General features: G+C 35.6%; 1 protein-coding gene and 2 pseudogenes across 1 annotated transcript; all 3 read left to right on the top strand.

Annotated features, from left to right (window-relative positions):
* The first annotated feature begins 53 nt into the window (after positions 1-53).
* Positions 54-3,305, top strand: LOC105133797 (TMV resistance protein N-like; annotated as a pseudogene).
* Positions 3,306-4,929: 1,624 nt separating this feature from the next.
* LOC105133796 (TMV resistance protein N-like) lies at positions 4,930-8,498 on the top strand (annotated as a pseudogene).
* A 5,279-nt stretch (positions 8,499-13,777) lies between these two features.
* Positions 13,778-14,600, top strand: CCL (CCR-like protein). Its single transcript, XM_011037866.1, has 3 exons — positions 13,778-14,048; positions 14,139-14,294; positions 14,404-14,600. The coding sequence occupies exons 1-3, from the start codon at positions 13,873-13,875 to the stop codon at positions 14,468-14,470; spliced, it is 399 nt and encodes a 132-aa protein (XP_011036168.1). The 5' UTR covers positions 13,778-13,872; the 3' UTR covers positions 14,471-14,600.

The raw sequence follows: 14,600 nt of genomic DNA, 5'->3' as shown, positions 1-14,600 counted from the left end.
CAACATGGGATTAGACCCGCAGACCAAACATCACGTCTGAGAGATGGACGCAGCCACTTGCATGGAAGTGGAATGTGAGAGCCAGGGTCTTATTAGTTTGCCTTGCGGAAAATCATGCTATTTGATGTTGATGCTGCCAGAACAACACGGTTCATAAAATACACCACACATTTAATTTTGTTTTCAACGTTCTACACTGCTACAGTCCCCAAGATAACTGTTAGATGCTCAAACAGTAACTGTACTCAATCATCAATCGTTACCACTCAATATCCTAACTCAAAATTGATCAGCACGCGGCTAAAGGAACTCTATCTTTGATAATTATCACTTATTTTTTTTTATAATTTGCAAGAAAGCATTTTCTTTCTCTGAACAATATCCGATTGGATAGCAGATGCTTCCTTTCTTTTTTGGAGTATTGCCTCCACTAACCTTCAGCCCTCAGTAATTTAATCTTCAGCTAACCTTTCCGACTGATGCTAATTTGATCATTACAGTCACCAAGTTGGTGGAATCCGATCAACTCACAAGCACCTTATAGAGGTAGGCAACCGCGATTGATGCAACTGATTGCCAAAGCTTTTATGTTTACACCACTCAGTTAAGTTCCTTCCATCCATTTTAGTACACCATTGCTAATTAATTGTGCCTTAATATCTGCAGCTGCCATGACAGAGCCAGAAGATTCTGGCTCTAGGCCAAAAGGGGCCTACCATGTATTTCTGAGTTTTGGAGGAGAAGATAATCGCAAGACTTTTACAGATCATCTATATACTGCCTTTGTCCAACCAGGAATCCACACTTTTCGAGATCAGAATGAAATTCCTAGAGGAGAAGAAATCTCCGAACATCTTCACAAGGCAATTCAAGAATCAAAGATATCTGTAGTGGTCTTCTCTAAAGGATATGCTTCTTCTAGATGGTGTCTTAATGAACTTGTAGAGATTCTTGAGAGCAAAAATAGAAAAAATTGTTCTTCCTATATATTCTATGACATTGATCCTTCAGAAGTGAGAAAACAGACAGGCAGTTTTGCAAAAACATTTCATAGACATGAAGAGGCTTTTACAGAAAAGGTGAAGGAGTGGAGAAAAGCTCTTGAGGAGGCTGGAAACCTATCTGGATGGAATCTCAATGATATGGGAAATGGGTATACCTTTTCTCTCCAAGATTCACCTGCACACATTGACGGAGTAATCATACATTAGATTTTACCATATGAAACAATAAAATATTTTCTTAGCAGGTTTAATTGTCTTTCTATTAATGACTTGCTTTTGTCTATGGACAAGGACGAATCAAAATTTATCCAAGAGATTGTCAAGGATGTGTTGAATAAATTGGATCACAAGCACATAAATGTTGCCACTCATCTAGTAGGTATTGATCCCCTTGTCCTTGCTATTGGTGACTTCCTAAGTACTGCAACAGATGAGGTTTGCATTGTGGGCATACATGGGATGCCAGGAATAGGAAAGACAAGTATAGCAAAAGTTGTTTTTAACCAATTCTGCTATAGATTCGAAGGAAGTTGTTTCCTTTCGAATATCAATGAAACATCAGAACAATCTAATGGTCTGGTTCTTTTACAAGAACAACTTCTTCATGATATTTTTAAAACAATTGCTGTTAACATCAGTAATGTTGTTAGAGGAATGGTTCTGATCAAAGAACGAATTTGTCATAAAAGAGTTGTTGTTGTTGATGATGTGGCTCATCACAATCAACTAGATGCTTTGATGGGAGAGCGAAGTTGGTTTGGTCCCGGAAGTAAAGTAATAATCACGATTAAAGATGAACACTTGCTTCTTAATGTGGATCGAACATATCGGGTTGAGGAATTGAAACGAGATGAGTCCCTTCAACTTTTCAGTTGGCATGCCTTTGGGGACACCAAGCCAGCAAAAGATTATGTTGAGCTTTCGAATGATGTAGTTGATTGCTGCGGAGGACTTCCTTTGGCCCTTGAAGTTTTAGGTTCTTTGTTGTCCGGGAAAAACAAAGCTAGATGGAAATGTGTAATTGACAAATTGAGAAAAATTCCAAACCGTGAAATTCAGAAAAAACTTAGAATAAGTTTTGATACATTGGATGACCACGAATTGCAAAATACATTTCTTGATATTGCATGCTTCTTTATTGGCAGAAAGAAAGAATACGTAGCAAAAGTGCTAGAAGGACGTTATGATTACAATCCAGAAGATGATTTCGGAACTCTCATTGAACGGTCTCTGATTAAAGTTGATGATTCTGGAACGATAGGCATGCATGATCTATTACGAGGGATGGGAAGGGAGATCGTTAAGGAAGAGTCACCTGAAAATCCTGCGGAAAGGAGCAGAATTTGGAGTCAAGAGGATGCGTGGATGGTACTCAAGATGCAGATGGTAAGAACTCAGTGCATACAGAAAAGCACATTCATTTGTATCTTTATTGTCAAACTTATTACAAACAATCATATGAAAGTTCTATTGATTTTTTTTTTTGTTTTTTTAGGGAACAGAAGTTGTAAAGGGCCTTACACTGGATGTGAGAAGATCAGAAGACAAATCACTAAGCACAGGATCATTTACAAAAATGATTCTTGCATACAATCACTTGGAAGTTCTATTGAATTTTGTTGGTGTTTCAGGGAACGGAAGTTGTAGAGGGTCTAGCGCTGGATGCCAAAGCATCAGAAGATAAATCACTTAGCACAGGATCATTTACAAAGATGAGATGCTTGAAGTTCCTCCAAATCAATGGAGTACATCTCACTGGACCTTTCAAACTGCTTTCTGAAGAGTTGATATGGATTTGTTGGCTCGAATGCCCTTTGAAATCTTTTCCATCCGATTTGATGTTGGACAACCTAGTTGTTTTAGATATGCAGTATAGCAACATCAGAGAATTATGGAAGGAGAAAAAAGAGCGAAACATGCTACAATCCTCCAAAATTTGTCCTTGATACAATTTATATTTTCAAATTACCATTTTTATGATTAGTTTTCTTAGTATTTTTCTCACTGCCACGGATTCTCAACAAGTTAAAAATTCTTTAACTCAATCATTCAAAGCATCTTATTAAAACACCAAACTTATATAGCTCCAGCTTAGAAAAACTAATGCTTGAAGGCTGCTCGAGTTTAGTTGAGGTGCATCAATCTGTTAGACATTTGAAGAGCCTCATTTTCTTGAATCTGAAAGGATATTGGAGGATAAAGATTCTTCCCGAAAGCATTTATGATATAAAGTCTCTTGAAAGTTTGAATATTTCGGGGTGTTCATAACTTGAGAAATTGCCGGAGCGCATGGTGGTATGATTGGCTTCTTGTATAAAATAAATAAAGCATTTTTTTATTTATTTTGATTTATATTATCTTCCTTGTTAAATGCCAATTTATCCCTACTATCATAACTCCGTGGTTCAATTCTGTAGTACCGGTGTTCTTCTCGTCTAAAATTAGCTTCGATTGTTGATTTACTATGCAATAAAAATCTATATTTATAAAGGTTAGAAGGAATTGCTACTTTATAATGTAAAATAGATATTTTTTATTATTTTATTCATTTATAAATTACATCAAGATCTTCTCTAGGCCGACCGTTCATACATGTCATGTTATTATCCATAAAGCTTTGCTGGGAATATATTCTAGCATTAATTTTGCTGAGTAGCCTGGAATCATTAACTCCACCTGTGTGACCTGCAAATGCCGTGTTGGCAGGGGAGGAGATAGGAAGGAGTGGTGCGAGATCTAGGAGGCCATGCATCCGAGACCAAAAGCAGGAGGAGCATGCTCCAAAAAGCTGAGTTGAAAATAAAATAAAAGTTGGGGAGTAATAATATACTGTCAAGTGTCAATCGCCCCTTACAACTGTAATTACCAAACGTTCCTGTTTGATGCTTTTATAATGGGAACAAACACCCATTTTGCGAGCATATACTCCTCCTTGCTCGATCCTCACGAGTACTTGTGAAGAAAACATACAATTCCGCTCTCGTCGTTTTCATGCTAGGCCAGGCTCTAGGCCTCTAGCAACTCTCTTTCCTTTACCCTCTTATCGGTTGTGATGTGTAGGGATTTTGGTTTTTGAAAGGAGAATTCAGACTCGTAGCAATAATTGATCCAAAGTCACTTCAGACTTCAGTGCGTTCAGGGAGATTTTTTTATTTATTTTAAAAATACTAGCGAAATAATATTGTTTCCAACAGTTTTGATGAGACAATTTAATTTGTTACATGTAATGGTTAAGAATAGTAACTTTGTAAGAATGTTGTTAAGAATATATCTTTATAAAAAAATTATTAAAATAAGTTTACATATATTTTAAAATAAAAATATTTGGGTTTCGAACTTTAACAAACTTAAAAATAAAAAATAAATATTTTGATTTTTTATTTTAAAATTTTTTAAAGTTATTTAATATATTTTTCATAAAAATATTAAATTTATCATTGAAAAGTTTCGAGTCTTTGATTAAAATTGTTTTTGTAATTACTTAAAATTTGTATTATAAACATCAAATCCTTTTGATTAAGGGAAAAAAAAACTCCAAAAACATTATGATATTAATTAATTATTATACCAAACATTAAATAATTTTTTATTTATATGTCGATCGTCACCTAGTCAATGTTTTCTTTGGGAGAGAAGAACCCAGGGCTTTGAAAAAAAGGTTCGTGGAAATTTAATACCATTTGATTTTTGACAACATGGGATTAGACCCGCAGACCAAACATCATGTCTGAGAGATGGACGCAGCCACTTGCATGGAAGTGGAATGTGAGAGCCAGGGTCTTATTAGTCTGCCTTGCGGAAAATCATGCTATTTGATGTTGATGCTGCCAGAACAACACGGTTCATAAAATACACCACACATTTAATTTTGTTTTCAACGTTCTACACTGCTACAGTCCCCAAGATATCTGTTAGATGCTCAAACAGTAACTGTGCTCAATCATCAATCGTTACCACTCAATATTCTAACTCAAAATTGATCAGCACGCGGCTAAAGGAACTCTATCTTTGATAATTATCACTTATTTTTTTTATAATTTGCAAGAAAGCATTTTCTTTCTCTGAACAATATCCGATTGGATAGCAGATGCTTCCTTTCTTTTTTGGAGTATTGCCTCCACTAACCTTCAGCCCTCAGCAATTTAATCTTCAGCTAACCTTTCCGACTGCTGTTAATTTGATCATTACAGTCACCAAGTTGGTGGAATCCGATCAACTCACAAGCACCTTATAGAGGTAGGCAACCGCGATTGATGCTACTGATTGCCAAAGTTTTTATGTTTACATCACTCAGTTAAGTTCCTTCCATCCATTTTAGTACACCATTGCTAATTAATTGTGCCTTAATATCTGCAGCTGCCATGACAGAGCCAGAAGGTTCTGGCTCTAGACCAAAAGGGGCCTACAATGTATTTCTGAGTTTTAGAGGAGAAGATAATCGCAAGACTTTTACAAATCATCTATATACTGCCTTTGTCCAAGCAGGAATCCACACTTTTCGAGATCAGAATGAAATTCCTAGAGGAGAAGAAATCTCCGAACATCTTCACAAGGCAATTGAAGAATCAAAGATATCTGTAGTGGTCTTCTCTAAAGGATATGCTGCTTCTAGATGGTGTCTTAATGAACTTGTAGAGATTCTTGAGAGCAAAAATAGAAAAACTGATCAGATTGTTCTTCCTATATTCTATTACATTGATCCTTCAGAAGTGAGAAAATAGACAGGCAGTTTTGCAAAAACATTTCATAGACATGAAGAGGCTTTTACAGAAAAGGTGAAGGAGTGGAGAAAAGCTCTTGAGGAGGCTGGAAACCTATCTGGATGGAATCTCAATGATATGGGAAATGGGTATGCCTTTTCTCTCCAAGATTCAGCTGCACACATTGACGGAGTAATCATACATTAGATTTTACCATATGAAACAATAAAATATTTTCTTAGCAGGTTTAATTGTCTCTTTATTAATGACTTGCTTTTGTCTATGGACAGGGACGAATCAAAATTTATCCAAGAGATTGTCAAGGATATGTTGAATAAATTGGATCCCAAGTACATAAATGTTGCCACTCACCTAGTAGGTATTGATCCCCTTGTCCTTGCTATTAGTGACTTCCTAAGTACTGCAACAGATGAGGTTTGCATTGTGGGCATACATGGGATGCCAGGAATAGGAAAGGCAAGTATAGCAAAAGTTGTACTTAACCAATTCTGCTATAGATTCGAAGGAAGTTGTTTGCTTTCGAATATCAATGAAACATCAGAACAATCTCTGGTTCTTTTACAAGAACAACTTCTTCATGATATTTTAAAATATAATGCTGTTAACATCAGTAATGTTGTTAGAGGAATGGTTCTGATCAAAGAAGGAATTTGTCATAAAAGAGTGTTGGGAAAACTCGGAACAACCGGACACCAATTTACCCGGATCAATTCAGCGGAATACAATTACAATTCACAAGTCCCAATTCTTTCCCTCTTTGTGCAGTAAAACAGAATCAAACAATGATGAAAATAATGCAAATAATCACAAAATCAACATCAAAATTTTTAACGTGGAAAACCCGATGCGGGAAAAACCACGGGACCGTAGTCCACCTAAAAACTTCCACTATCAACAAATAATGGGTTCACAATCATTCTTCCTCAGATTCAACTAAGGGATACAACATATATATCATCAAGAACAACTTATTCTTGGATTACAACAAGATTAAAGGAGAATTATTTGAGAAAAACTCACAAAACTGACAGCCCCGTTTTCTGTCAAAACGGTCAGCTTTCACTTCACCAATCTTCGATCCAACCGTCCAGAATGAAGATCAACGTGTCTAGAAGCTTCTGTCAAAATCTCAGCCCGATCCAACGGTGAACGAGCTGGAAATCAAAGAAAGAATATAGGCTACTCTGCTGTCTTTTCTTCTCTTTTTCTCTCTTGATTTTCTTCTTCTCTCTTCTCTTTTCAAATCTGTTGCTACAGTACCCGAACCATACTAATATTAACACCAAGAGACAGCCATCACATGATATTTAATGTGATGGTCCCACCATCACATGGTGTGGGACCATACACAACAAAGAGTTCTTGTTGTTGTTGATGATGTAGCTCAGGAAGTAGAGTAATAATCACGACTAAAGATGAACACTGGATGACAAATTGGGAAAAATTCCAAACCGTGAAATTCAGAAAAAAAACTTAGAATAAGTTTCGATACACTGGATGACCACGAATTGCAAAATACATTTCTTGATATTGCATGCTTTTTTATTGGTAGAAATAAAGAATATGTAGCAAAAGTACTAGAAGCCCGTTGTGGTTACAGTCCAGAAGATGATTTGGGAACTCTGAGTGAAAGGTCTCTGATTAAAGTTGATGCTTTGGAAAGATAAGCATGCATGATCTATTACGAGACATGGGAAGGGACATCATTCATAAAGAGTCACCTGGCCACCCTGGAAAACGCAGCCGAATTTGGCATCGTGAGGATGCATGGAATGTACTCAACAAGCATATGGTAATAACTAAATGCTTACACTAGCAAAATCATGCAAGTTTGTCTTTCTTTTCAAACTTCTTGCATACAATCACTTGGAAGTTCTATTGAATTTTGTTGGTGTTTCAGGGAACGGAAGTTGTAGAGGGTCTAGCGCTGGATGCCAAAGCATCAGAAGATAAATCACTTAGCACAGGATCATTTACAAAGATGAGATGCTTGAAGTTCCTCCAAATCAATGGAGTACATCTCACTGGACCTTTCAAACTGCTTTCTGAAGAGTTGATATGGATTTGTTGGCTCGAATGCCCTTTGAAATCTTTTCCATCCGATTTGATGTTGGACAACCTAGTTGTTTTAGATATGCAGTATAGCAACATCAGAGAATTATGGAAGGAGAAAAAAGTGCGAAACATGCTACAATCCTCCAAAATTTGTCCTTGATACAATTTATATTTTCAAATTACCATTTTTATGATTAGTTTTCTTATTATTTTTCTCACTGCCACGGATTCTCAACAAGTTAAAAATTCTTAAACTCAATCATTCAAAGCATCTTATTAAAACACCAAACTTGTATAGCTCCAGCTTAGAAAAACTAATGCTTGAAGGCTGCTCGAGTTTAGTTGAGGTGCATCAATCTGTTAGACATTTGAAGAGCCTCATTTTGTTGAATCTGAAAGGATATTGGAGGATAAAGATTCTTCCCGAAAGCATTTATGATATAAAGTCTCTTGAAAGTTTGAATATTTCGGGGTGTTCATAACTTGAGAAATTGCCGGAGCGCATGGTGGTATGATTGGCTTCTTGTAAAAAATAAATAAAGCATTTTTATTTTTTTTGAGTTGTATAATCTTCCTTGTTAAATGCCAATTTATCCCTACTATCAATACTCCGTGGTTCAATTCGTAGTACCGGTGTTCTTCTCGTCTAAAATTAGCCTCGATTGTTGAATCGAAGGACGACTTTGGGCATGAATTCAAGTGTTGACCAGTCACAAAATTCCATGAGTCCTCTAAGTCTTCCAATATTTATGGACAATCTTGATTCCAGAACAGATAGTGAAAGCAATGGCCATAACTAAGACTTGCTGTTCTGAATATAGCACAAGGCTTAACACCATTGAATCTTATTTTAGGGTTATTTGTATTACTTTATTTTCAGATATTTATACAATAGATGGAGCAGTATGCATAGAAAGCTTCTGTCTAGCAGCTAAGATTGTGCAGGAGAGTAGAGCCTGCTTAAGATGAATAGAAGCCTTGAGCAAAATTATAAATGAGATCTTTTAAAATATTTAAGAAATATTTTTATTTTTATTTTTCACATATATTTGACAAATAAGACCTTGAGCAAACTTCATTTTATATTTGAGGCTTTTTGTTAAATAAAGGCAATTTTCATTTCATAAAGCATATTTAACAAATATACCTTGAAGCTTTTCGTTAGGCGGGAGCTTTATCAATGAGACATTTTGAAATATTTAAGAAATATTTTTTTTTATTTATATTTGACAAATAAGACCTTGAGCAAACTTCATTTTGTATTTGAGGCTTTTTGTTAAATAGAGATTTTGTATTTGAGGCTTTTTGTTAAACAGAGGCAATTTTCATTTCATAAAGCATAAAGCATAAAGCATAGTTAACAAATATACCTTACTTATTCTTGGAGCATTTTGTTAGGCGGGAGCTTTGTGCGATTGCCGAAGTTTCCCATATGCTCTGGCCGGCTCTGCAGGGGAGTGATTCTTGATCAGCTGGAGATTGTGTATTGTGCTGGCATGATTACGGGAGAGTGAGTGATTCTTTAGGAGATCGAGTTTCTCTGGAGATTATGTACTGTACTGGCCCGATTGCAGGAGAGTGATTCTCGCCTAAAACTAGCATAGATGATTCATATCTGCTGCATTCCTAGTTAGCGCATTATTGCCAGTCCAGCTAGAAAATAGCACTTCTTCAATGTTCTGCTTTCCAGTAGCACACAGGTCTATGGGTTCTTGCAAATATGAAAAATCTGCTTCGAGATAACTTTAGTATAAGAACAAGGAAAAAAAAAAAAAGACGATGAAAATCTTTATTTGCATGTTTAGTATAGACTGGATAGATTACTGGCAGCTGTATTGTATAATCAAGTTCTACCTGAATCACCTGATCAATCTAGAATCTTATATGGGTAAATTGGATACAAGTCTAAAGCTTATATAAACTCTTCAGTTCATGTCTCTTACAAGAACCGGATCACAGCAATTCTTGGCATTCCTTTCGCCTTAGAAATATGAGCAAGTATTTGGGTGTTCTGCTCATAAAAGATCAGAGCCAACTTGTGTCAATTTACTCTGCTATTATCGAGAAAATCTACCGTAGATTGGCAGCATGGAATTCCCCAATATCACAAGTTTTGGGGCAAGAACATTGATTGGGTGTGAATTTCATGTTGGTTGCGTAACAAGACTGATCAACTTGCCAGGCAATGCTTATGGGCTTCAAGGTCTATAGTAGCAGGGATCTCCATCTTGTTAACCGGGCGAGGGTGTCTTCTCCATGAAACTGTGGTGGTCAGGGTATTCATCAGGCAGGATTTAATAATTCAGCCATGCTTTATTAATTAAATTGGTATTCCTGAATAATTCGGATGAACTTCGGGTCAAGGTCTGCATAATGACTCTACAGAATTGTTGACAGAATGCCTAAAAAAGTTGTGAATGACCTGAAGTCTTGCCAAGGAGTAGGTCAGCTAGAAGATTTCTACATATGAATGAAGATCAAGTCTTTAGGAATAAGATGCTGTTTTATTTTATTGACTTGTTATTAGGAAGAAGTTGTCTTTGCCATGCAATTAGCATATTTTGTTGATTTTCTGTTAAAACTAAAATTCTATTTAAATGGAGTTATTCGGTTAGTAAAATGTATCTTTCTAGCTCGTTTCTTTTCTTCTACGGTATACTTCTTTGCTCAATTTGTTCATAATCTCTATCAACAAGAATCATATGCTTCCTCTTTCTGCTTTCCGTGCTTCTTTGCTCAATTTGTTCATAATCTCTATCAACAAGAACCATATGCTTCCTCTTTCTGCTTCCCGCACACGGAAAGCTCCTTTTCCCTCTTAGTGTTATGAATGGCTTTAGTTGATTGTGGAAGAGAAATGGTGCATGGAAGCAAAAAGTCCCATCGTGGTCAAATGGAAATCCTTCGTGGAAGAATTGCCATTGTTATAATCAAATGAGGCCAGAATCCAGAAATTACAAGTATCTATTCATCTGAAATTCCTTCATTGCTTTCACGTAGAATATCTGGAGTGACTCACTTGGTTGTGTGGAAATACTGAGCTATGAACCTGACATTTCACAACCATCTTCACTAGGTGGAGGCAATGTTGATTTTTTCCGATACGATTCTGCAGATCTGACAGCCACAGACCAACTGAAATACTAACTTGCAAGTTGCAAATCTAATGGTTTAGATAAAGCGCAGATAAACTATGAACACCACTCTCTCTTCCAGCCGTCCTAGCATATGCAGATTGGCTTGGTTGTTCACTGCTTCCAACCCTGAAATTTATGCTTATGAGGACTTTACACAGAGCTGATGTTGCAAATGCTTTTGCATATAATTTCTCCCATTCGGTTATCATCTTGGATCATAGGTTTGGAGGAGGAAACACATGATCTGGATAGAACCCTACCATGTTTAGCCCAGCTGCGTCATCAAGTGAGCTGACTTTTCTCGTGTTATTTCTGAATTATAGTACTGGTACCATCTCTGGCAAATAAAACAAAGTTTAAGTTCATATTTTGATATAAAGAGCCCTAATAAGCTGGCAGTTGTTAATCATTTGTCTCAAGAAACGCACTCTGAATATCTGAAGATCAGGGAATTTTTTTCCAATCCACATGCATAATCTGTACGCATAACCACTCAAAAAGCTAATAAAATAGCAATCAGTTCAAGAAGCAGATGACTTGATACAGTGTGAATCAAGATATAGACAGCTCAGGCAAGGAACCCGATAGAGAAACATAAATTGATGTGAAAGCAGCAGCTGGTTCTTTAAGTACTGTTCCTGTCAGAAAAATTAAAAATCGGAACATACTGCTAATCTGATCACTGTGAATTTGACAATAGATTACACAAATGTAAAAGATTATCAATCGATCGCTCAGCCTAATGATGCTTGTATCCAAAATTCATATCTTCCTCATTTCGTTCTCTTCGATATACAGACTAGCACACAAGACTAAGAATGCTTGTATCCAAAAAATTATTTTAATTAAAAGTTAAAATTTTTAAATTTTCATATATGGATTCTAACTTATAACATTTTTCTTCCATCAAAAGATTATTTTAAATAATTTATACCACACATATCTTTAACTTTAACTAATTTTCGTCATGAAATATTTATAAAAAATAACTCTTAAACTATTACTCAAAGTAAAAAATTATTTTTCACATGTCAATTGCACCCTAATCACTGCTTCCAACCCTGAAATTTATGCTTGTGAGGACTTTACACACAGCTGATGTTGTTTTGCGTATAATTTCTCCCATTCGGTTATCATCTTGGATCATAGGTTTGGAGGAGGAAACACATGATCTGGATAGAACCCTACCATGTTTAGCCCAGCTGCGTCATCAAGTGAGCTGACTTTTCTCGTGTTATTTCTGAATTATAGTACTGGTACCATCTCTGGCAAATAAAACAAAGTTTAAGTTCATATTTTGATATAAAGAGCCCTAATAAGCTGGCAGTTGTTAATCATTTGTCTCAAGAAACGCACTCTGAATATCCGAAGATCAGGGAATTTTTTTCCAATCCACATGCATAATCGGTACGCATAACCACTCAAAAAGCTAATAAAATAGCAATCAAGTTCAAGAAGCAGATGACTTGATACAGTGTGAATCAAGATATAGATAGCTCAGGCAAGGAACCCGATTAGAGAAACATAAATTGATGTGAAAGCAGCAGCTGGTTCTTTAAGTACTGTTCCTGTCAGAAAAATTAAAAATCGGAACATACTGCTAATCTGATCACTGTGAATTTGACAATAGATTACACAAATGTAAAAGATTATCAATCGATCGCTCAGCCTAATGATGCTTGTATCCAAAATTCATATCTTCCTCATTTCGTCCTCTTCGATATACAGACTAGCACACAAGCCTAAGAATGCTTGCATCCAAAATTTTATTTTAATTAAAAGTTAAAATATTCTAACTTATACCATTTTCCTTCCATTAAAAAAAATTATTTTAAATAATTTATACCACGCATATCCCTAACTTTAACTAATTTTTGTCATGAAATATTTATAAAAAATAACTCTAAAACTATCACTCAAAGTCAAAAATTATTTTTCACATGTCAATTGCACTCCACGTCAAGTATTTAAACTCTTTAAAAAAATGAAATTAATTACAAAATTCATGCGTTGGATACAATCCAATATACTTAAGAGGAGTCATAAAAAAGAAAATATAGTAAAGATGTTTTCATTTTTTAATATTTCTCATTATAGTTTCCGCATACTAAGTATTGATAGTCACATTTATTCTCAAAAAGATACTTCTTATATTTTTTTTAACGAGTTTTTTTTTCTGGAAAAAATTAATTACCCCATATTTTTTTTATTTATTTATCTAACCTTTTTCTAGAACCTTAAAAAAAAAAAAAACCCCGTAAATTTCGCTCCGCCACTGGATGGACTGCGGTCAATGCATTCGGAGAGAGATTTTTTCTTTTCAAATATTTTCTGAATTTCTTCAATAGATAATGGCCTCGGCGTTCGGTAAACGCATCATTGGTTTTCCTTTCCAGTTATCAACAACTATACCACAAATTTTTTTTCGAATTTCAGAATATTACATGGAAACTAACAAATACTGGAATCTAAATCCACGGTGTAATCGGTGGGTTTAAGATTTTGGGCCGGGCCTGTTTTGGATTTGATTTCAAATAGTTTTTTTATATATATATATATTTAAAATTTTTTTATATTTTTAGATTGTTTTGAAGTATTTATATTAAAAATAATTTTTTAAAAATAAAAAATATATTATTTTAATTTATTTTTAATTAAAAAATATTTTTAAAAAAAAACAACTAACAAAATCCCAATATTTCCCTTGATCATTTGTCAACTTTTGAGATATTAAATGAGCAAGATACTCGAGGCCGAAAATGCCAAGCCCTCTTAAAAAGTAAAACCTTTACCACCACATTTTTCAGACAAATAAAAATCAAACCTTATCCATTCCAAAAAAAATCTTGGCTACCTTATCCGCTGTCCGTGTTCATTATCGAACCAACACATTAGAAATACAGATCCCTCTCCTCTCAGTGGCTTCAAGCTCCGATCCCAGACTATTCATCGAAAATGCAGGCAGCCATATTTCTTACACCATCAATTCTCCCTCTTGTAACACCTAACAAAAGTTTAGCTTCGGCAAGGAGGGTCGTCCCAAGGTTACAGACCTCCAAATGTTCCCCGATCAAAGCAAGTGCTCCAGTGGCAAACGACACTTCAACAATTGATTACAGCTCCTTTACCTCGTAAATTCTGCTCTCCATCACCCTCAGTTTCCTATCTTCAACATTAAAAGTTACGGTTAACAATATACTTTCATTACATGTTTTGTCCAGTGTTTTTCCAGCTGAGGCTTGTGAGACAATAGGAGGAGAAGCTTGTAATGTTGAGATGTATCCTGAAGTGAAGCTCAAACCAGATGCCAGAAGTACCACTCCCAGCACTTCAGAGCAGATTGATAGAGAATATTTAGAGTACAACAGTGCCAAGACGTAAGATCTCAGGACCCCATCTTTAGCTTTACAAGTTTAAAGATTTGCAATGACAAGAATTGAACAAAATATATGAGGTTTTAACAAGGATTCTTTCGTTTCACTACAGGGTATTCCTAGACGAGGCTTGTGATGATCTCGGAGGAGAGTTCTGTGACCCTGGATATCAGGGATGAGTTTAGCAGTAACATCTTACCAAGAAAAACAAGGAAAAAGAATGGAATGTGTCACCTTTACGTTCTCGACTTCCTTTTCTTTCACTCGGGTGGCATGGTTCTCTTGGTAGTGTACATTAAGTTCTTGAAT

Source organism: Populus euphratica, unplaced genomic scaffold (assembly GCF_000495115.2).
Source record: "Populus euphratica unplaced genomic scaffold, PopEup_1.0 scaffold37.1, whole genome shotgun sequence".
Classification (NCBI taxonomy): Eukaryota; Viridiplantae; Streptophyta; class Magnoliopsida; order Malpighiales; family Salicaceae; genus Populus; species Populus euphratica.
This window is presented reverse-complemented; position numbering and strand designations above follow the sequence as displayed.